We start from the raw sequence: 23998 nt of genomic DNA, 5'->3' as shown, positions 1-23998 counted from the left end.
TGAGTCTGGATCAGGCTCTGTTTCTCTGTGTGAACGGTACAGTAATACAAAACCTGATCACCTGTGAGTTTGACTGGCCTTGACATCCCTCCTCCAGGCAGAGGCCAGCCCTGGGGGAGTGTCTAGCCCATCTGGCGGCTGCTATGCCTGTGGCCTACCTCGAGCCCCATCTCAATGAGTACAATGCCTTCTCTGTCTACACCACCAAGACCCCCAGAGAAAGAGCCAGTGAGTGCCCATCTGCTCCTGTGACTTGTTCTCTGTCCAACCCTGACTTTTGAGTTCCTCAACACTCTCTCCTCTAACCTCCCGTCTCTCTCTCTCTGTCTCTCTCGCTCTGTCTCTCTCCATAGTCTTGGGTCTGCCCAACGAGGTCCAGGAGTTATGCCAGGACATACCAGAGCTAGACGTTCTGCTGAAAGAGATCGGGGACTTGGCAGAGTCAGGTGCCCGTTACACTGAGATGCCCCATGTGATCGAGATCACTCTGCCCATGCTGTGTAACTACCTGCCTCGCTGGTGGGAGAGAGGAGTAGAGAACTTCCCTGAGCTGGAGGGCCAAATCTGCACCGACGTCACCTCTGACCAGCTCAACCAGCTGCTGGGCAGCATCATGAAGATCGTGGTCAACAACCTGGGCATTGACGAGGCCTCCTGGATGAAGAGGCTGGCTGGTGAGGTTGCCACAATGCTATGTGTGTACTATGCCTGTCTGTGTGTGTTTTCTTGCCATCTCACCATGGCCACTCCTCTTCTATCCCTAGTCTTCTCCCAGCCTATTGTGAGCAGGGCCAGGCCAGAGATGCTCAAGTCCCATTTCATCCCCACCATGGAGAAGCTGAAGAAGAGGACAGGGAAGGTGGTGGCCGAGGAGGACCACCTGCGTATGGAGGGGAAGGCCGAGGGGGACGAGGAGGAGGGCACCATCAGGGATGAGTTTGCTGTGCTCTGCAGGGACCTATACGCCCTCTACCCTCTCCTCATCCGCTATGTGGACAATAACAGGTACAGCACACAGGCAAACTAGTGGCCAGTCATGTTTTTTCTTTAGAAATGTACACCCTATCATAGCCACTATTCTACTGTACGCTAACAGTCCATGTCAGAAGCCATTCCCCCTGCCAGTTGTCTTTGCCTACATGTGTGTTGTGGTGTTGGCGGTCTCTCGGTCACTAGAACCTTAAAGAGATGTCCTCCATTTGCAGGGCGAGGTGGTTGACATGCCCGGACCCAGATGCAGAGGAGCTCTTCAGAATGGTTGGAGAGGTCTTCATCTTCTGGTCCAAATCTCATGTGAGTAAATGGTTGAAATGTGACAACTTTTTCTGTCATATCACCAGCAGCATACCACCCTGCATCCCACTGCCGGCTTGCCTCTGAAGCTAAGCAGGGTTGGTCCTGATCGGTTCCTAGATGGGAGACCAGATGCTGCTGGAAGTGGTGTTGGAGGGCCAGTAGGGGGCACACTTCTCTCTGGTCTTAAAATGATCGAATCCCAATTCCCCAGGGCAGTGAAGGGGACGTTGCCCTGCGTAGGGTGCCGTCTTTCGGATGGGACGTTAAACGGGTGTCCTGACTCTCTGTGGTCATTAAAAATCCCATGGCGCTTTTCGTAAGAGTAGGGGCGTTAACTCCGGAGTCCTGGTTAAATTCCTGACCTGGCCCCATTTCCATCATGGCCACCTAATCATTCCTAATTGGCATATATCGCTCCTTACCGCGCAAACCATGCAAGCTGATGTGTGGTGAGCGTTCTGGCACAAAATGGTTGCCATGCGTCACCCAGGTGAGTGCCACACATTGGTGGTGGATGAGGTGAGTTTCCCCCTTACTATGTAAAGCTCTTTGAGGTCTAGTTGGTGCTATATAAACCCAATCTGTTATTATTATTATTATTATTATTATTATTATTATCTTTCTCTTTCTTGTGTCTCTGTAGAACTTCAAGCGAGAGGAGCAGAACTTTGTGGTGATGAATGAGATTAATAACATGTCTTTCCTCACTGCTGACAGCAAGAGCAAGATGAGCAAGGTGAGACCATCTGGGGTTAAAGAGCCGTTCAGTTACCTTCAGCGTTGAGGTGATGTGACATGTTAGACTGATGTCAGCGGATTTGGGAAGACTATGAATTTCTGAAACGTCGATCATAAATGAGGTCATCATTTACGCCGGCGTTTCGTTTCACGTCCTGCGTCATTTGCTTTCAAATGTTTCAGCAGCAGCAGCAAAAAAAAAAAAAAAAGATGTCTCACGTACTTAATTGTCAATTCATTCATTGATCTTCTCCTAGCCTATTGGAGCTAACCATGTTGGGTTTAATTTACCTATACAAATCGGGTGTATCTTTTTAAAAACTGTGTACTTGATATCTGCATAGCACAATGCTGTATCATCACTGACAATAACCCTACAGAAAAGGCTCTTCTTTCAAGTCTTTTCCCTACGACATCTTCAGCAGGTATTGTATATTGGAAACCTTTTAAAAATGTATATATTTTTCTTTTTGCTAGATCATTTTGCCAACTTTTCAGCCGTTTTTCATGCCGGCCTTTGCCTCTCTCTCTCTCTCTCTCTCTCTCCGTTTGAGGACTAAGAGAAGCATACGATCCTAATCTATAAGATTAGGCCGTGTATATGTCAGTAGAGCGGTCGAGTATTGAAACGTTAGCAGGTGTGTTAAGTGTTCTCTCTTTGACTGTCCCTTGTCCTCTTTTTCTGTGTTGATGCTGGGTTTCCAGGGCAGCGACTCAGAGGTTAGACTTTTGTTTCTGCACGACCACTGTGCTGACCGCATGGCACCTCACTTTGAGGGGCTTTTCATCAACCCCTCCGACACACTGGCACACCGGGACACCACAACCACGCTTCTAGCGTGTTCCAATACAACACCCACACACAACTAGCAGCCAAATACTTTGTATATAGAGACAGGTGTGCATGTCCACTCAGTAACTAGCTACGTGTTTCGCACTCTACTGCAACACCAATGGGACGAAACTGGGTCCAGCATTTCACATGTTTATATCTGCACTATGACACACAGAAATAGAAAACAGTTGGTCTGTATTGACTTACATGCGTCACTGATATGCTTTGGATCCAGTTACCCTGTCGACGACACTGGGGACAGGCTTGTGTTCCCATATTTAGACGGTGACATACTCTTAGTCTCTCATAAAACATTTACTGGTCATCTGCATAGAATTACATTCATAAGCACACTTGTGTGACCGAGTGTGTGTGACGGGCACAGTAGAAATGGCCAGATAAAAAAAAAAGCAGACATGCAGCATACTGATACAACACTATTGGACGAAGGGCCGGGCCACCGTGGGCCACCCTCAGTCCTGCCAGTGTGTGACGGAGGGAGTCTGGAGGCGCTTGATGAAAGTACTCTGCCTTAGAGTCGGGCTCATGACACTAGGCTCCGCACTAGGCCTGCCCAAAGCAGCAGTGGGAGCAGAGTGCCATCATCCTGCCAATGAGTTTGCACTTAGTTGATTGTAGTTGGGTTGGAGTCATGTCTTTACTTTTCTGTTGAAGGTTGGTTGGTCTATAGCGTTTGTGATCAAGCTCCCTCCACAAGGGGATGCTGTTAGCCCCCCCTCTCTGTTCTCAGCACTGACTCCCTTTAACTGCCGTGTCAGACCATGGCTGAGCTTTATCATTATCCGCCAGTCAGTCTCCACCCACCCACCTGTCCCACTTTAACCCTGACCTGACACTATATTTAACAGGACTGAAGCAGGTCTCTGGAACGAGCTCTATACTACCCTATGTAGAATATGCCCGATGTGACTTTACCTCACCTCATTCTATTTTAATCAAACCTGTCTTCTAAAATCTCCCTTAAAACCATCACACCCACCTTCCTCTAAACCAGCCTTATTCGTAACACACTCCTTGCATTGAAGTACTGGTTTGGAGAAGCGGTTGAATCTGCCTGGACTTATCAGTGGCTTTGAAACACTCCTACCACTCACACTCACAGGGAAACGTAACGGGGAAAAGCTAGGTGCACTTTTTTTCGGCATGAAGGGGCGTACTCTGAGATGCAGATGCATAGAGCAGATCACTGTAACACATTGTTCTCACTTTTCACCACTGCAGATTCCCTTAGTCCTTCAGTGCGTTTATCTACGACACATTCTCTGTTCGTAGCGACTTTGCCATAGAAGTAGCAGTTAGAATACTAATTTAATAGGATCTCTATGGGCTTTGCATCCTCTCCTGTTTTGTGGGGCGGCCATTACTGTGGGGTCCTCCGTTATCTTCACTCCTTTGGCCGTCCTCAGCCTGCTGAATGACACGCGCATACAAGCTTGCTGGGGACGTCAGAGAGGGCAGACAACAGACAATGTTCCCTCACAGAAACAGCACAGGAGTGCGGGAGGAGAGCACAGGGGCGACGGGACGTATCCCACGGACATTTGGTTGGCTTGTGTGATTTGCTAGTTGGTAGCTAACACCATTAGTCTGATTGTAGTTCCCATCAACATGATGCTACTAACAGCAAATAGTTATGTGTGTTTTCAACAGGAGCTTCTGTTACTCTCCGACACCATGTAACGTATTCGTTCTTCACCTAGTTCTGCTGGTGCCAAACCCACCTGAGAAACATACCGTAGAAGGTTGTTTTTCACCAGTGTTTCCATCGAATGCTGGATGATTTTTTCATGTGGACGTAATGTGTGTGTGTGTGTGTGTGTGTGTTGTAAGCATGTTTTTATCTGTGCAGTTTGACTGATTTCCTGTCCTACAGATTAGAATGATTTCCTTTCAGTTGTCGTCCCCCAACCCCATCACCTTCCACCCCAGCCCCCCCCCCCCCCCTCCCAGTCCTTCTCAATACAGTATTACATTCTCACATTCCCCTCCCCTTTACCAACCAGAGATTCGGATCATTATGGTGCTGAGATGTAGCCCTCATTCTGGGTATCCGTAGGTTGCTCATTCAGTACATTGCTTGTCCACGCGCAGCAAACACTGAAGGATATGGTAATGTACGGGAAGTGACCTAGACTCAAGGGTTCAGAGAGGAGTCCATGGCTCTTGATATTACAGGGTGTTAATTATTGCTATTGTGATAGCTACTGTCCGGGTGAACAGGTAGGGGGACACTGTCTAACTCAACAGGTCATTCAAATGAGAAGCAGTGGTCACATGTCCACTGGAATACAGGTAGCAAGCTGGGAATAATGCGTGTTGTGACATTGAATCAGTGCTGTCATGGGTTCAATGCTAAGCAGTGTTAATTGATACGTGGTACAGTGCCCCCGCATAGTGGGTGTGGCGCCAACCGTATGTATGAGGAAGACATGCGTAACGCCTTGGTCCCTCCTTATGTTCTCCAGGCTGGTGGCTCAGACGTGGAGCGTACCAAGAAGAAGAGACGGGGAGACCGTTACTCGGTGCAGACGTCACTTATTGTGGCTGCCCTGAAAAAGATGCTCCCCATCGGCCTCAACATGTGCTCCCCTGCTGATCATGAGCTTATCAACCTGGCCAAGATCCGATACTCGTTGGTAGTGTGCCCTCGGCTGTCTTGAATAACTCTGCCATAGTAACCATGTAGACTAGTCTTCTGTGCCGGACCATAGGGCTGTATATCTCGACAAAGAAATTGTTCCCAAAATAAATATCTAAACATTTTCTTCCAGAGGGACACTGATGAGGAAGTAAGGGAGTTCTTGCAAAACAACCTGCATCTTCAAGGCAAGGTAAGATGGAGTGGGTTGGTACAGTAAAGTGATACATGGTGTTCCCCCAGCTGCAGTGTGTGCTCCCCCAGCTGCAGTGTGTGTTGCTGCAGTGTGTGTGTGTGTTGTGTCCAGGTGGAGAACCCGTCCATGCGCTGGCAGATGTCCCTGTATAAGGAGATGGCAGGGAAGGCTGAGGATGCTGACGCTCCAGAGAAAGTGGTGAAGAGGGTGCAGGAGGTGTCAGCTGTGCTCTATCACATTGAGGTGGTGAGTAGAGTAATACACCCATGTTCAATCCTTCATCATCAATATAATCCTACAGCATCAGTATAATCCTACAGCATCAGTATAATCCTACAGCATCAATATAATCCTACAGCATCAATATAATCCTACAGCATCAGTATAATCCTACAGCATCAGTATAATCCTACAGCATCAATATAATCCTACAGTATCAATATAATCCTACAGCGTCCCTATAATCCTACAGCGTCCCTATAATCCTACAGCATCAATATAATCCTACAGCATCAATATAATCCTACAGCATCAATATAATCCTACAGCATCAATATAATCCTACTGCACCAATATAATCCTAAAGCATCAATATAATCCTACAGCATCAATATAATCCTACAGCGTCCCTATAATCCTACAGTATCAATATAATCCTACAGCGTCCCTATAATCCTACAGTATCAATATAATCCTACTTGACACACATGGCATGATGTCAGTGGTGCCGTTTCTCTGTTCTTTCTTCTCTCACTTAGACGGAGCACCCCTTCAAATCCAAAAAGATGGTGTGGCACAAGCTGCTGTCCAAGCAGAGACGCAAGGCTGTGGTAGCCTGCTTTAGGATGACGCCACTCTACAACCTACCCAGGTCAGAGAGACTACCACAGTCTTGTATTGAAACACATATACACAGCGTGTACAAAACATTAACAACATATTAAGAACATAGATGAACATTAAGAGCATATATGTTGAGAGAATGCCAAGAGTGTGCAAAGCTGTCATCAAGGCAAAGGGTGGCTACTTTGAAGAATCTAAAATCTAAAATATATTTAAAATATATTTATTGTTTAACACTTTTTTTGGTTACTACATGATTCTATGTGTTATTTCATAGTTTTGATGTCTTCTCTATTGTTCTACAATGTAGAAAATATATACTGTGTGTGTGTATATATATATATATATATATATATATATATATATATATATATATATATATATATATATATTTACAGTTGAAGCTGGAGACTCATCTCCCTCACTAACTTTAAGCACCAGCTGTCAGAGCAGCTCACAGATCACTGCACCTGTAAACAGCCCATCCAACTACCTCATCCCCATACTGTTATTTTTTTGTTGTTGCTCCTTTGCACCCCAGTATCTCTACTTGCACATTCATCTTCTGCACATCTATCACTCCAGTGTTTAATTGCTAAATTGTAATTATTATTTCGCCACTATGGCCTATTTATTGCCTTACCTCCCTTATCTTACCTCATTTGCACACACTGTATATATACTTTTTTTCTATTGTGTTATTGACTCTACGTTTGTTTATTCCATGTGTAACTCTGTGTTGTTGTTTGTGTCGCACTGCTTTGCTTTATCTTGTCCAGGTCGCAGTTGTAAATGAGAACTTGGCAGTTTTAATGACTCCAACCTAAATGTATGTAAACTTCCGACTTCAACTGTGTATATATACAGTTGAAGTCGGAAGTTTACAAACACTTATTACGTTTACAAACACTCATTAAAACTCGTTTTTCAACCACTCCACAAATTTCTTGTTAACAAACTATAGTTTTGGCAAGTCGGTTAGGACATCTACTTTGTGCATGACACAAGTAATTTTTCCAACAATTGTTTACAGACAGATTATTTCACTTATAATTCACTGTATCACAATTCCAAGTACACTAAGTTGACTGTGCCTTTTAAACAGCTTGGAAAATTCCAGAAAATTATGTCATGGCTTTAGAAGCTTCTGATAGGCTAATTGACATAATTTCAGTCAATTGGAGATGTACCTGTGGATGTATTTCAAGGCCTACCTTCAAACTCAGTGCCTCTTTGCTTGACATAATTGGAAAATCTAAAGAAATCAGCCAAGACCTCAGAAAAAAAATGGTAGACCTCCACAAGTCTAGTTCATCCTTGGGAGCAATTTCCAAAAGCGTGAAGGTACCACGTTCATCTGTACAAACAATAGTATGCAAGTATAAACCCCATGGGACCATGCAGCCGTCATACTGCTCAGGAAGGAGACGCGTTCTGTCTCCTAGAGATGAACGTACTTTGGTGCGAAAAGTGCAAATCAATCCCAGAACAACAGCAAAGGACCTTGTGAAGATGCTTGAGGAAACGGGTACAAAAGTATCTATATCCACAGTAAAGCGAGTCCTATATCAACATAACCTGAAGGGCCGCTCAGCAAGGAAGAAGCCAGTGCTCCAAAACCGCCATAAAAATGCCAGACTACGGTTTGCAACTGCACATGGGGACAAAGATCATTATTTTTGGAGAAATGTCCTCTGGTCTGATGAAACAAAAATAGAATTGTTTGGCCATAATGACCATCGTTATGTTTGGAGGAAAAAGGGGAGGCTTGCAAGCCGAAGAACACCATCCCAACCGTGAAGCACGGGGGTGGCAGCGTCATGTTGTGGGGGTGCTTTGCTGCAGGAGGGACTGGTGCACTTCACAAAACCGATGACATCATGAGGCAGGAAAATTATGTGGATATATTGAAGCAACATCTCAAGACATCAGTCAGGAAGTTAAAGCTTGGCCACAAAAGGGTCTTCCAAATGGACAATGACCCCAAGCATACTTCCAAAGTTGTGGCAAAATTAAGGACAACAAAGTCAAGGTATTGGAGTGGCCATCACAAAGCCCTGACCTCAATCCTATAGAACATTTGTGGGCAGAACTGAAAAGGCGTGTGCAAGCAAGGAGGCCTACAAACCTGACTCAGTTACACCAGCTCTGTCAGGAGGAATGAGCCAAAATTCACCCAACTTATTGTGGGAAGCTTGTGGAAGGCTACCCAACACGTTTGACCCAAGTTAAACAATTTAAAGGCAATGCTACCAAATACTAATTGAGTGTATGTAAACTTCTGACCCACTGAGAATGTGATGAAAGAAATAAAAGCTGAAATAAATCATTTTCTCTACTATTATTCTGACATTTCAGATTCTTAAAATAAAGTGGTGATCCTAACTGACCCAAGACAGGAATTTTTTACTAGGATTAAATGTCAGGGATTGTGAACAACTGAGTTTAAATGTATTTGGCTAAGGTGTATGTAAACTTCCGACTTCAACTATATATATGTATGTATGTATGTATGTATGTATGTATGTACAGTGAGGGAAAAAAGTATTTGATCCCCTGCTGATTTTGTACATTTGCCCACTGACAAAGAAATGATCAGTCTATAATTTTAATGGTAGGTTTATTTGAACAGTGAGAGACAGAATAACAACAACAAAAATCCAAAACAACTCATGTCAAAAATGTTATAAAATGATTTGCATTTTAATGAGGGAAATAAGTATTTGACCCCTCTGCAAAACATGACTTAGTACTTGGTGGCAAAACCCTTGTTGGCAAAAACAGAGGTCAGACGTTTCTTGTAGTTGGCCACCAGGTTTGCACACATCTCAGGAGGGATTTTGTCCCACTCCTCTTTGCAGATCTTCTCCAAGTCATTAAGGTTTCGAGGCTGACGTATGGTAACTCGAACCTTCAGCTCCATCCACAGATTTTCTATGGGATTAAGGTCTGGAGACTGGCTAGGCCACTCCAGGACCTTAATGTGCTTCTTCTTGAGCCACTCCTTTGTTGCCTTGGCCATGTGTTTTGGGTCATTGTCATGCTGAATACCCACCCACGACCAATTTTCAATGCCCTGGCTGAGGTAAGGAGGTTCTCATCCAAGATTTGACGGTACATGGCCCCGTCCATTGTCCCTTTGATGCGGTGAAGTTGTCCTGCCCCCTTAGCATAAAAACACCCCCAAAGCATAATGTTTCCACCTCCTCCATGTTTGACGATGGGGATTGTGTTCTTGGGGTCATAGGCAGCATTCCTCCTCCTCCAAACACGGCGGGTTGAGTTGATGCCAAAGAGCTCCATTTTGGTCTCATCTGACCACAACACTTTCACCCAGTTGTCCTCTGAGTCATTCAGATGTTCATTGGCAAACTTCAGACGTGCATGTATATGTGCTTTCTTGAGCAGGGGGACCTTGCGGGCGCTGCAGGATTTCAGTCCTTCACGGCGTAATGTGTTACCAATTGTTTTCTTGGTGACTATGGTCCCAGCAGCCTTGAGATCATTGACAAGATCCTCCCATGTAGTTCTGGGCTGATTCCTCACCGTTCTCATGATCATTGCAACTTCACGAGGTGAGATCTTGCATGGAGCCCCAGGCCGAGGAGTTTGACAGTTCTTTTGTGTTTCTTCCATTTGCGAATAATCGCACCAACTGTTGTCACCTTCTCACCAAGCTGCTTGGCGATGGTCTTGTAGCCCATTCCAGCCTTGTGTAGGTCTACAATCTTGTCCCTGACATCCTTGGAGAGCTCTTTAGTCTTGGCCATGGTGGAGAGTTTGGAATCTGATTGATTGATTGCTTCTGTGGACAGGTGTCTTTTTTACAGGTAACAAGCTGCGGTTAGGAGCACTCCCTTTAAGAGTGTGCTCCTAATCTCAGCTCGTTACCTGTATAAAAGACACCTGGGAGCCAGAAATCTTTCTGATTGAGAGGGGGTCAAATACTTATTTCCCTCATTAAAATGCAAATCAATTTATAACATTTTTGACATGCGTTTTTCTGGATTTTTGTTGTTGTTATTCTGTCTCTCACTGTTCAAATAAACCTACCATTAAAATTATAGACTGATCATTTCTTTGTCAGTGGGCAAACGTACAAAATCAGCAGGGGATCAAATACTTTTTTCCCTCAATGTATGTATGTATGTATGTATGTATGTATGTATGTATGTATGTATGTATGTATGTATGTATGTATGTATGTATGTATGTATGTATGTATGTATGTATGTATGTATGTATGTATGTATGTACAGACATCTTTTTAAAATATATTTTCCAATAACCCTACCACCCCCTCCCCTAATTGAAGTAAAATAATGAACAACAACACTTAGGCTTCTACTTCTATCTTATACATATATACATTTACGGACACAATCTATTTTACAATAGTTATATTTAGTTTGTTTTTGTCCCACCTTTCAGCTCCATTCAACTCCTCCCATCTATGTCTTAATACCATCCATATTGTATTTCTATTTTTCGTATATTTTTCAACTGCGCTGTGATGCTTCACAAAAGTTCTGAACCTTTCTATTTTCATAGTTTCTACAGATTGTAAATTAAAGATAAACATTTTTGCTGAAAGTATTATTGATCAATTGACTATGACTTTTCATATCACCCAGTTTTGCTATCTGCAGAGTTGGCTCCAGGTAAATGTTGCAATTCTTCAGCCATTCCTGAACCTGCGACCAAAAACTAGCTACATATGGACAGTACCAAAACAAATGATCTAATGACTCTGTCTGTTTGCAGCAAAATCTGCAGAGCTGGGAAGCTTGTATCCCATATATATAATATAATATATATATATATATATATATATATATATATATATATATATATATATATATATATATATGGTTATTTATTTATATAAACATTCTATTGGTTGCACGAATGTTGTATAATCATTTCAATTGAAAAAGTTTTGAATCCGGTGTCGTTTTTCGTATCATTTCATAAACCACGTTCCATGGAATCGATACATCGAAAATCTCTTTCCAACTATTTTGCAATCTATATGGTACAGCTGTTTAATTTTTTGGTCCTTAAATGAAACTGGTACATATTTTAATTTATCACAATTTTATTTAACAAATTTTGGTCTTTAATGCCGGGCCGACAGACAAGTTCCTTACTTTTTCCACTTTCCTCTCCATTTTTGCGGTAATGTTGCAATTAGTTGATTGTAATTTTGGGTAAAGGAAAAATGTCCATATATTTTTGTTAGCTGCATGTGTGACATAACTCCACCATTCCTATTTATGATATAATTTACAAAGATTATTAAAAAAAAAAAATGTCATAAAACAATTATGTTTCTTTTATATTTGAGTATCCACAATATTTGTTGTATTATTTGTTCTGTCTTTTCTGGTTGATTAAACTGAAATTGCAACCAACTTTCTATGGCTTGTTTTAAAAATAACAATATTTTTTATCGTTCTCAAATAAATGAAAGTGAGAGGTTGTAATCTGAATAAAGGGAAAAGGCCATTCTTAAACATGGGGGAGACATTCTTACTAATTTGCCAGAGAACCAGTTTGGATTGAATTATAACTTTTGTATGACTGACGCCTTTAGTGAGCGGTCTAATGCTTTAATATTTAATCATTTCTGCCCTCCGAATTCATATTCATTATATAAATAGGCCCTTTTAATTTTGTCTTGCTTGCCATTCCAAATAAAATGGAATATTTTTTTGCTCATATAATTTCAAAAACGGGTCACTAGGTGGTGGCAAGTCCATAAGCAAATGGGTAAACTGGGAAATGACTAAGGAGTTAATCAGGGAGATTTTCCCACAAATAGACAGGTATTTTCCTTTCCATGGTAGCAAGATCTTATCTATTTTTGCTAACTTTTGATTAACATTTATTGGCGTAAGATAATTTCTTTCTTTCGGGATATGTATACCGAGAATATCCACATCCCCGACAGACAATTTTATTGGTAAACTACACGGTAATGTAAAAGTTGTATTTTTTAGTGATCCAATACGTAATATAGTACACTTAATCCAGAGAGGTTAGAAAAAGTATCTAGATCCTCTATGAGGCTGTGTATGGATCCAAATTGTGTATTTAAAGAAAATATGAATCATCAGCATACAACGACACCTTTGTTTTTAAGCCCTGGGTTTCTAACCCCTTAATATTATTGTTGGATCTGATTTTAACAGCTAACATTTCGTTGGCAATAATAAATAGATATGCCGATAGTGGACAACCTTGTTTTACTCCTCTTGACAGTTTAAAACTTTCTTAGAAGTAGCCATTATTTACTATTTTACACCTAGGGTTACTATACATAACTTTTAACCCATTTTATAAGAGATTCTCCAAAATTGAAATATTCCAGGCATTTATATATAAACTCCAGTTGGACTTTATCAAAAGCCTTTTCAAAGTCCGCTATGAATACCAGGCATTGTTTCCCAGATGTTTCATAGTGTTCTATTGTTTCCAGTGCTTGTCTTATATTATCTCCAATGTATCGTCCATGTAAAAAACCTGTCGGATTAGTATTAATAATATCCGACAATACTTTTTTAATTCTATGCGCCAAGCATTTTACTCTAATTTTTTTAAATGGACTAGATCTTTATTTACCACTTGGATCCTGTTTCAGTAATAATGAAAGCAGACCTTCTTGTTGAGCGTCCGATAATCTACCATTTATTTAGGAGTGGTTAAAACATAACGGTCCTCTGAGTATATCAATCGTCTGAGTATATCAAAAAAGGTTTGGTATACCTTCAGTTTCTTGGCAATTTCTTGCATCGAATAGCCTTCATTTCTCAGAACAAGAATAGACTGACGAGTTTCAGAAAAAAGTACTTTGCTTCTGGCCATTTTGAGCCTGTAATCTAACCCACAAATGCTGATGCTCCAGAAACTCAACTAGTCTAAAGAAGGCCAGTTTTATTGCTTCTTTAATCAGAACAACAGTTTTCAGCTGTGCTAACATAATTGTAAAAAGGTTTTCTAATGATCAATTAGCCTTTTAAAATGAGAAACTTGGATTAGCTAACACAACGTGCCATTGGAACACAGGAGTGATGGTTGGTGATAATGGGCCTCTGTACGCCTATGTAGATAGGCATACATTACAAATCAGCAGTTTCCAGCTACAATAGTAATTTACTATGTCTACACTGTATTTCTGATCGATTTGATGTTATTTTAATGGACAAAAGATTTGCTTTTCTTTCAAAAACAAGAACATTTCTAAGTGACCCCAAACTTTTGAACGGTAGTGTATATTCACTTGATCTTTCTTGAATAAGTTCCTCCATTTCTTTTTGTTTTCCCTCTAACTTATTCTGAGCCTCTATTGTACAGTTTTTATTGCTGTTTGTACTGTTACTGTACTGTTAGTCCCTCCATTTTCCTATGGACTCTTTCGACCCAAATTGCTTTTGTTTTAGAGATGGGTACTGAATTGCATGGCCTCCAAATGTACATTTAAAAGTGTCCCATACAATAAGGGGATCTGCTATACCTGTGTTATGTTGGAAAAAGTTGGTTATAAATTCTTCTTTCCTAGTTAAAACAAGTTATCATTCAATTGGCTATGGTAAAATTTCCAATATCCTCGCCCACGTGGAAATTCTGTAGGAGTAATATATATGCCAATTGACCGCATTCTGTCCCCTATCAACACTTTTGTTAAACTTTTGGTGCCACTGTATAGTTAGTAACACACAGCCACAAGTAAAATACAGATACTAACATCATTTTTCTGTCTGACTCACAGGCATAGAGCTTCCAATATGTTCTTGGAAGGGTACAAACGCAACTGGATCCATACTGAGGGCTACTCCTTTGAGGACAGAATGATAGACGACTTGTCTGTAAGCTCTGCCGCCGCATGCTTGATTCACCTTTTGAGGATTTCAGGATCTGCGAGTTTCCTCCTATAGTTTTACTCCCACATTTCTTTCTCTAACACAGAAAGCCATGGAGCAGGAAGGAGAGGAGGAGGAAGAGACGGAGACCAAGCCAGACCCCCTTCACCAGCTCATTTTGCATTTCAGCCGTACTGCTCTCACAGAAAAGAGGTGGGACTCCTTTTCTCCCTCAAGTATTTTAGTTGAGCAGCTTTTGGATTGAATTCAACACATCTCCACCTTTGATATGTTGCCTAAGCCTCTGTTCCTTCTCTTTTGTTACAGTAAACTTGATACAGATTACCTATATATGGCATACGCTGATATTATGGCAAAGGTGAGTTATCTTTCTGTTTGAATTACATTTTAGGAGGTAACTTTTTAGCGTGTTATGGTTATTTGTATGTTAATGTGTTGTTTTGTTTACAGTATGTCATGTTTTTTTTTTCATTTTCTTTGTGTTGTAGAGCTGCCACATTGGTGAGGAGGACGAAGGGGGAGAGGAGGTGGAGGAAGGGGCTGAGGATGAGATGTCCTTTGAGGTGCGACAGACAGAACTGGTATGGGGCGACCAGGGACAGGGGACCGGGGAGACACTGGAGCGGTAGCTCTCAACGCATCGAGTGACCACATCATTCACTGCACATCAGCCCGCATCCACATGTCTTTCTTCTGTCTCTCCTGTCTGTTTCGTCTCTCTTTCTACTGTATGTGTGTTGCTTCATCAAAATGTTTTATCTGTTTGGTCCCTCTTTCTCCTTATGTGTGTTTTGCGTCAACCCAAATGTTTCTGGATTGTACCTTGCCATTGTGGTTAACATCGTGGTTAACATTCTGGAGATGTTGCATGACAAAGTGATCCGGAAAAAAAACACATTCTGTAGACCAGGGATCATCAACTAGATTCTGCCGCAGGAAAAACAATTATTGAGTGGATGGTTGGGGGGGGTGGAACATAATTACTAATAATTTTTAGGCTGCAAATTGATTGAAAGAAGCCCAAACAGATATAATATTGGACTAAAACAATCATTTCAAACTTTGCTTACATTTGTATATGATCACGTCTCTCTATTATGCGTGGGAATACTTGGGAACAGATTTCCAAAATTAAAATCACTTGGAGCTGATTTCCTGGTGTTTTTACAGTTTTTTTATGTCCAACAACAACAAAATATAAATACTATATGTATATATATTAAAAATGTTTGCTCAGAAACCACCTGCGGGCCAAATTCGTCAGTCAGTTCAGCAACCCTGCTGTAGACCATACAAAAATCATGTGGACCCTCCTAAAGCATCGACCTACCTGCTAAGCACAAAGTTCCACTGATGTGTATTCCTTCATTTTGGCAGGCAGAATGTGTTTACATGGGTCAAATTAATGTTGTCAAGATATAATGGCTCCTCCATTTTTTTTCGCCAGAAATACAAATGACATTTTCCATAATTCGTATATACACTCTATGGCCAGTTTGTTAGGTACACCACCCTGTTTCACGAAAATGATTCGCTCCTACAGACAGTGAGTAACGTGGCTTGCTATATAAAGCAGGCAGACAGGCATCAAGGCATTCAGTTAGTGTTCGATTGAACGTTAGAATGGGCAAAACGAGTGACCTAAGTGACTTTGAGCGTGGTAGGATCGTCGGTGCCAGGCGCGCCGGTTCCAGTATCTCAGAAACGACCGGACTCTTGGGCTTTTCACGCACGGCATTTTCTAGAGTTTTCCAGAGAATGAAACGACAAACAAAAAACATCCAGTCATCGCCAGTCCTGTGGCAAAAATAGCTTGTTGATGAGAGGTCGAAGGAGAATGGCAAGAATTGTGCAAGCTTACATGCAGGCCACAAACAGGCAAATATAGGCGCAGTGCAACAAGTGGTTTGTAGAACGGCATCTCGGAACGCACAACTCATCGGTCCTTGTCACGGATGGGCTATTGCAACAGACTACCACACCTGGTTCCAGTCCTATCATCTAAAAACAAGAAGAAGAGGCTCCAGTGGGCACGCGATCAGCAACACAGGACAATTGAGGAGTGGAAAAAGATTGCCATCAGCATGACGCAACAGGAACTGGGATTCGACGGACCAAGCAGAGTCAGGGTTTGGCGTATGCGGCATTACCTTTATATCGTATATTATATGGTACCAGGCAGGATGGGGTAATTGTGTGGGGAATGTTTTCCTGGCGCACGTTAGGTCCCTTGATACCAATTGAGAAATGTGTCAATGCCCCAAGAATTCAGGTGGTTCTGGAGGCAAAGGGGGCTCGACCCGGTAGTAGATGGGTGTACCTAATAAATTGTGTATATTGGTAGTGTATATCGGTATATTTTAATATTTATATACAGTAAGTGTTATGTTTGGATGAATAGGAATTCTGGAAATAGTTACCTTTAGAGTGGAGGAGGTCATTAGCCATGTTGTTAGCTACATGTATACTACTACACATTGTCCCAAGTCTAGCCTCTCACTGTCAGCTCATTCCCCTTGTGTACTGTATGGACTTTCATGTAGATTCAGATGGGAATCTCTAACAGAGCTGATCCTGTCTGTTTCTCAGATGGGAATCTCTAACAGAGCTGATCCTGTCTGTTTCTCAGATGGGAATCTCTAACAGAGCTGATCCTGTCTGTTTCTCAGATGGGAATCTCTAACAGAGCTGATCCTGTCTGTTTCTCAGATGGGAATCTCTAACAGAGCTGATCCTGTCTGTTTCTCAGATGGGAATCTCTAACAGAACTGATCCTGTCTGTTTCTCACACCGTAACCAACTAATGAACCCTTGACTGACTCTGTCTGTGGCAGTTCCATGTTTTCTTTCCACTCTCCCACTTACTCTGGCATAACACGTTCATTTCTATTAACTGAATGTTACTAATCAATGTTGTTCCTTTCCATACTTACTTAGCGTATTGACCAATAGACTACAGTGAAAGCCAGTCTACTCTCCTAGACACATAGGCAGACACATACAGTAACAGTATGTGTACACATAGTTACAGCAACAACACATTCACTGGTAGACAAACTGTATACTACACCTCAGGCAGGACTTATCCAAAAATCCCTATTGTTTCCATGGATTGGAAACCCTCTAAGTAATGTCAAGTGCACCTTCCCCACACTTACTGGGTAGACCATGGTCAGGCATACGCGGGCGGCGGGTGGGTGTGGGTGGGTTAGGGGGGTGGGAGGCTGTGGGTGGTGATACTGATAAAACATGTTTGTATTTTGTTTGAATTAAATCATGTTTTAAAGAAAATGTCGGTTACAATATTAGATCTGGTTCGTTTTTATACCTTATATATGCTGAACTGCATTACAGTAAATGTGGTTCTGTGACAAAGAGAGGTTTGGGTTTTTAGATAGAACCGCCATAATATTCCTGAGCAGAACAGCTCCACTCTGAGGGCTGTGTAAAGTTCAACATGTGATCTAAGACACCAGGGGAGACGCTGTGGTTATTCAATAGATCCTGTATGGTCCCTTTGCATTTGCTACCACTGCATTATGCAAGGCCATCAGGGCTGTTTGCTGTAGTCGAACGTTTGCTCAAGTCGGCAAACGTCAAGAACTAGTGTAACGACTCCATGACTAATTAACTGGGGAGAGAGAATGAGACAGACAGCTGATCTAAAGGTAATGAAAAGTGGAAAAACGAGTCAAAAAGCACACCAAGCATGCGGGTTTGAATTCGTTTTTTTTCTCCACACAATGAGAGGAAAATGACAAGAAAGAAATAGAGACGGAGAGTAGATACTGAGAATGAGAAACCATATCAAATGTAGACCGGTACAGTATGTAGCACAGGATGCTGGTGAGGGGAGGACGGCTCATAATAATGACATGGAAGCTATGTGTTTGATACCGTTCCATTTATTCCGTTCCAGCCATTACGTTGAGCCCTTCCTCCCCAATGAAGCTGCCACCTGCCGCCTGTGACGTGTAGCATGTAAAACTATAGGCCTACAGTATTAAAACATTTACGGCTGTAAGTCAGTGGAGGTTAGGGAGAACGTCTAGCCAGCTAGGAACTAGCTGTGTGAATGCAGAGCGACTGCGGGGTGGGATGTGTGACCGCCAGGACACAGTCACAGCATTTGTGTCTCTTATCGCAGGAAAAAGAGATGGAGAAGCAGAGGCTCCTATACCAGCAGTCCCGTCTCCACAACCGTGGGGCAGCTGAGATGGTGCTGCAGATGATCAGCGCTTGCAAAGGTACTTCCACGGCCTGTACAGTACATCATGCATGCTCCCTACAGGCTAACCCTACAGGTCAACGTCTCTCAGTCACAGTGCGTGTATTTGAAGGATACCTGTCATGGTCGACACATTACGAAGACATTATTTCAACCCGTCATCTAGAATGGTAAAGAGTACTTTTTGCTCCATCTAGGTGAGACTGGCTGCATGGTGTCCTCCACTCTTAAACTGGGCATCTCCATCCTAAACGGAGGTAACGTTGAGGTTCAACAGGTTAGTGTCACCCCAGTGGGCTCTGTCCATCTGACCTGAGGTTATAATCGTTATTGACTGGTCTCACTATCTGTTTGCAGAAAATGCTTGAATACCTGAAGGATAAGAAGGACGTTGGCTTCTTTTTGAGTGTCCAGGCTCTAATGCAGACGTGCAGGTTTTTGTCTTCACCCCTGAATTACTCAAGTATAGAATAGAACTTGCATACATACTAGAAAACGGAGTCAACAGCTTATGAAGTTTGATTAAAGGTGACTATGTATGCTTAGAAAAGTGTTGGTTTTTCATGGCAGTGTCCTGGACCTGAATGCCTTTGAGAGACAGAACAAGGCAGAGGGGCTGGGTATGGTGTCGGAGGAGGGAACAAGTAAGTGTTTAAAGCGCTGACCATACTGGACACTGGTTCTCCACCTTTGCCTCACCTTGCACCACCTTTGCATCCATGTCCTGTCCAGGCAATCACACACACTTGTTCAGTTTCAGGGCCTATGGTCACTGAGTGATAGTTCCTCCACTTCATTCCTCATCTTATGAGTGTTAACTAGTTGTAACATCCATAAACTCTACTGTCCAATAATGATTGAATGATTGAACGTTTTGATCTAACTGTGTAATTTTGTCAGATGGTGATTTGAATTTACAGAGTGTCTGTCTAGTACTGTATTTTGACCTGCTAATATTCTGTGTTGTTTACACTCAGTGTTTATTTGTAGAATATTTTGTAAGTCTAATGTACTTGTAAACTAATTCTAAGTTAGAATTGTTGACAGTAGACTGTTGTTAACCACCCCTCCCAACTCCTAAGTATTCTACTGTTGTCCGTCAACTCACTACCCCTCTCTTTCCCTACCTTGCCATCATTGCGTCCCTCCCTCCCCTCTCCCATTCCATCCTTTGCTGGTCCTCAGACATGAAGTCAGAACGGGGTAAATGATACCTCTGTCCCTCTGTTTTTCTACCTTTTTTCTCTTTCTCTACCTGTCACCTTCCCTGTCTCTTCATCTCCTTCAGCTCTTTTGAATGATCTCGTGTTGTGGCGCCCACCTCTATTCAATTTCCCACTCAAGGAGTTTATGAAATAACTTTTCAGTCATGTCAAGTAATGCCAATGCCGTTGTTTTCTTCAGGTGAATACATGTCTATGTATACGTGGCAAACGTATTAAGCTCTCAAAGAGTTCATTGCACTAGCAACAGACAATGACTGAAAAGCATTCTTTCCCCTTGAGTGTCTAACCGCAGATCTACTGAAACTCCGAAGCTCACTACTATTGTGATTTATAAGAATTCCTGAGCACGCAATCAGCGCAATATCTCAATCCCATCGATCTCTCAAATTCATCCTCAGTGCTGACCCACTAACTAACCCTGGTCCCTGGCCATGATTCCCCGATAAGCCCTTTGTGTCTGCTCCACCCAACTCTGTGAACACTCGCATGACTTACGCTGTAATCTCTCCCCCCGCAATGACATCAACCCTCCTATTTACCTTGCGCTTGGACAGAACACCAAACTCTGGCCCTAACCTACACTCAGGGGAGTTAGAGGAGTATAGTAGGTCTGTGCTGCATGACTGTGTTTCTGCATGTACTGACTAAGGAACTGAGGGAGTGAACTTCTCCATTACGTTGTATGTCTGTATACTGTGATGTCCATTGTATCTATCCATGTTGATGTGACCATGTACTTTTTTCTGTGTATACTGTGTATATAGTATACTGTGTTTTTCAGTGTTTAAGGACAACTGTTTCTGTACGTGTTTTATGTATGTGACGTTAATGGTGTTTGTGTGTCTAAAAGTGCAGAAGTTCTTCTTATCATAGCTTGTTGCTGTGAATGTGCTTTTACGGTACACGCCAACCTCTTGGCCGTGATTCCAGCAAGGGTTTGAGGTTTCCTGTTTTGTGGTTACAGCGAACAACCCGGTATCCAACTAAAACGGTTGTTCGTCTATGTTGCCAAGGTGATCAGGAAGATGGACAGCCTGTAAGGAGGTCATTGCAGCTCTTACTAATACGATTACCCAGAAGTGATGGAGAGCTGTGCAATGACCATCACGCTCACCTTATTGCTGCAAGCTTGTGTGCTGCTGACCATGGCGCACACAGGCTAACACTCCGATGAATGGCTCAAATTGTCAAGTTAGCCTCCAGCCTACACCGCATACAGATAGAGGCAGCCTGACTGAACCCCCCCCCCCTCTTAAAGACTTCCAGTATTCCTAGAACTAGTCTGATGCTCTGTGCCTTTGTCTCTCCCCCTCCCAGGTGAGAAAGTCATGGCGGATGATGAGTTTACCTGCGACCTGTTCCGCATGTTGCAGCTGCTCTGTGAGGGCCACAATAACGGTGAGAGGAATTATGCCAATGGTGTTCTATTTAAGGAATCGTTGAATCATGACTTGAATCATGACTCGCTGTAATGCTCGTCAAAAGTTGGCAGTCTTTGAGTGGACTCTTACTGTATGTTTTGTCTCAGATTTCCAGAACTATTTGCGGACACAGACAGGCAGCACCACCACTATAAACATCATCATCTGCACTGTGGATTACCTCCTCCGACTGCAGGTACTGGGACTCTGATTATTAACACATACCTGTTAAAGAGTTGTCCTGTTATCCCTTTCACCATGCACATATTTCATTCTCCCGCTCTCTCTCTCTCTCTCTCTCTCTTCGCTTCTCCTCTCTCTTTCTCTCTCTCTCTCTACTCTTTCTCTCTCTCTCAAGGAGTCAATCAGTGATTTCTACTGGTATTACTCTGGGAAAGATATCATTGATGAGCCAGGCAAGAAGAACTTCTCCAAGGCCATGACAGTGGCTAAACAGATCTTCAACAGTCTGACTGAGTACATCCAGGTGAGTATAAACCCATTCATCTGTACAGCATGTAGATGACTGGATGTTACTGGGTATGGTATGTGTGTGACAGTACCTGGTGCCCCCCTCAGGGTCCGTGTACAGGCAACCAGCAGTCCCTGACCCACAGCAGGCTGTGGGATGCAGTGGTGGGCTTCCTCCACGTCTTTGCCCATATGATGATGAAGCTGGCACAGGTACAAGCTGCCTACCTCAACACATACTGTACCCATCTCTCACCATACACAACACCGCCAGCAGCATTTAGAAACCACAAATGGTCTACCCTAAGCGAACATTGATTTTTTGTGCATGAGGAAATGACACAGTTGAAATATCACACACGCGTATCTGATATGTGAACGTACAAATCTGTATGTATCTAGTATACACTGCTTGCTGTGCACAAAATACACGATCGGCTTGCAACTGCACCTACAAGATTGTGGTTTCACAATCAAAGTGATTTGTGCTACCGTTGCAGGGGTGAACATTTGTTATGAACTTACACTTGACTGCCAACTTTGCATTTAACAAACACTTTTCAAGTAAACAACTTGAATTATTTTGTTGCATTGTTTGAGTCTGTCATTTCTAAAAATCTATATATTTACGGTAGAAGTAGTTTGTAGAAACTGAATCTGGAATGGTGAACTAAATATTATTGTGATGCTAAAACCCCTGTTACATCAAAGTGTCCGCTCTTACTCCCCCCCCTCACAGATATCTCCTCATGCTCTCTTTTTACCTGACATTCACACAAATGCACTGGCTTGCAGACATACCACCTATATGACTATGACACGCTATTGAACAGTGGTAATTGAAGAAATGAACACCATATTTGTATCGTACTCTAAGTATGTTAGTTACTTACAAGGAAATAGTTAGTAGATTGCTAAAATATGTACAGTACTTAGAATTACGTATATTAGTGATGTAATGTTAGTACATTAACACCTTGATAAAAGTTTAACAGGAAAAAGCAAAGTACTTTGAAATGCAGCACTGTCTTTACGTTTTTACTCTGCTTACAAATCGTATGAGATAATGATTATGTAAACTGTCTTTCACATGGTCTATGCAGGGTAAAGTATGTATTCATTTTATTTATCTATCATTGACGTGATTGAGTGTTTACCAGTTTTTTTTCCTGATTCATCCCTGGTTTCCTTTTTTTTTCGGTTTGTTTTATACTCACCTGCCTTTTAAAGCTGGAATAAGAACTAGAAAAGTACTCATTGTTTTTGTAATGCAACCTCCAAAACAATTAAAACAACTGAAAACAACCTACTGCAACAATGAAAGGCAGAGGTCCACATTGCTTTATTTGGTTAACGTCAGGTGCTTTGTAAAATTACATTACTAACCTACCTGCTGGATATTGGATTCTCATTCCAGACTTTACTCAACTTCTTTAAAGTGGCAATCAGCAGTCGAATCAATAACAAAGCGTTTTCCCTGCCCCGTTTCGGGTAAAAAGCTGAGGGAAGGGGCTGGAGAAATGTAACCACTCTCAAATTCATAGACCGAGCTATGGATGCAAGGATTGACCATACATTATATCAAAATGACAGGTTTCACCATGTTTTATGTTTACATTTACATTATTCATTTCAATAAAATGGATGTAGCGACTGCTGATTGCCCCTTTAACGGTCTGCATTAGGCATAGTAACATGAAACGCTTCAAAGCAGGTGAATGTAAAGCTAACTGAGGAAAGAGACAGCCCTTTAACAATCCCTGATGGAGCATACACTGTATTAATCTGCCCCTCTGTGTGACCTCATTTATGACTTGGATGACCTAGATACACAGTAACGGATGGTTGGCTGTATACTGTTCACTTCTGACCTGATGCTTTCTGACTAATTCTTACTTTGCCCCAGCATAAAGTTGGAGTTGCATGCTACTCTCTAGTCTTTCTGTGTTCAATTAATATTCTTTTTCACTTTTAATAGTTTTTCAACTAATGTTGTTAGCCAAAAAACCAAGTTAACATACAGGTTCTCTTGAATTGTAAGTTCCGTACATGTAAAATGTAACTTGATGTGTGTGTGGTACATTTTTATTTTTCTCCTGATTTGTTCATTGTTTATCGTGAGATATTTTAAATGTGTGTCTCAATAAAATGCAAGCAAAGGATCATCTTAAGGGTAAGGTGATATCCCTTTAACCTTCAGCT

At 42.2% G+C, this 23998-nt stretch overlaps 1 protein-coding gene across 7 annotated transcripts in view; it reads left to right on the top strand.

Moving 5' to 3' along the window:
• ryr1a (ryanodine receptor 1a (skeletal)) overlaps positions 1 to 23998 on the top strand; it is a 71374-nt gene that overhangs the window by 35173 nt on the left and 12203 nt on the right. The window contains exons 68-90 of one of the 7 annotated variants that reach the window (XM_082974451.1): positions 98 to 228; positions 354 to 674; positions 765 to 1005; positions 1206 to 1293; positions 1940 to 2032; positions 2740 to 2754; positions 5356 to 5526; positions 5662 to 5721; positions 5836 to 5970; positions 6483 to 6595; positions 14339 to 14435; positions 14536 to 14642; positions 14757 to 14808; positions 14939 to 15013; positions 18598 to 18697; positions 18876 to 18955; positions 19036 to 19112; positions 19249 to 19322; positions 19864 to 19881; positions 21222 to 21302; positions 21433 to 21521; positions 21684 to 21812; positions 21905 to 22009. In XM_082974451.1, coding sequence (XP_082830577.1) covers positions 98 to 228; positions 354 to 674; positions 765 to 1005; positions 1206 to 1293; positions 1940 to 2032; positions 2740 to 2754; positions 5356 to 5526; positions 5662 to 5721; positions 5836 to 5970; positions 6483 to 6595; positions 14339 to 14435; positions 14536 to 14642; positions 14757 to 14808; positions 14939 to 15013; positions 18598 to 18697; positions 18876 to 18955; positions 19036 to 19112; positions 19249 to 19322; positions 19864 to 19881; positions 21222 to 21302; positions 21433 to 21521; positions 21684 to 21812; positions 21905 to 22009 — 2452 coding nt within the window. Of the gene's footprint in view, positions 1 to 97; positions 229 to 353; positions 675 to 764; positions 1006 to 1205; positions 1294 to 1939; positions 2033 to 2739; positions 2755 to 5355; positions 5527 to 5661; positions 5722 to 5835; positions 5971 to 6482; positions 6596 to 14338; positions 14436 to 14535; positions 14643 to 14756; positions 14809 to 14938; positions 15032 to 18597; positions 18698 to 18875; positions 18956 to 19035; positions 19113 to 19248; positions 19323 to 19863; positions 19882 to 21221; positions 21303 to 21432; positions 21522 to 21683; positions 21813 to 21904; positions 22010 to 23998 lie in introns of all 7 variants that reach the window. The other 6 variants (XM_014196258.3, XM_082974452.1, XM_082974450.1 and 3 more) reach the window with 6 other exon arrangements.

Source organism: Salmo salar, chromosome 04 (genome assembly GCF_965601325.2).
Source record: "Salmo salar chromosome 04, fSalSal1, whole genome shotgun sequence".
Classification (NCBI taxonomy): domain Eukaryota; kingdom Metazoa; phylum Chordata; class Actinopteri; order Salmoniformes; family Salmonidae; genus Salmo; species Salmo salar.
Note: the sequence above shows the minus strand (reverse complement) of the source record. Positions and strands in the feature narration are given on the sequence as shown.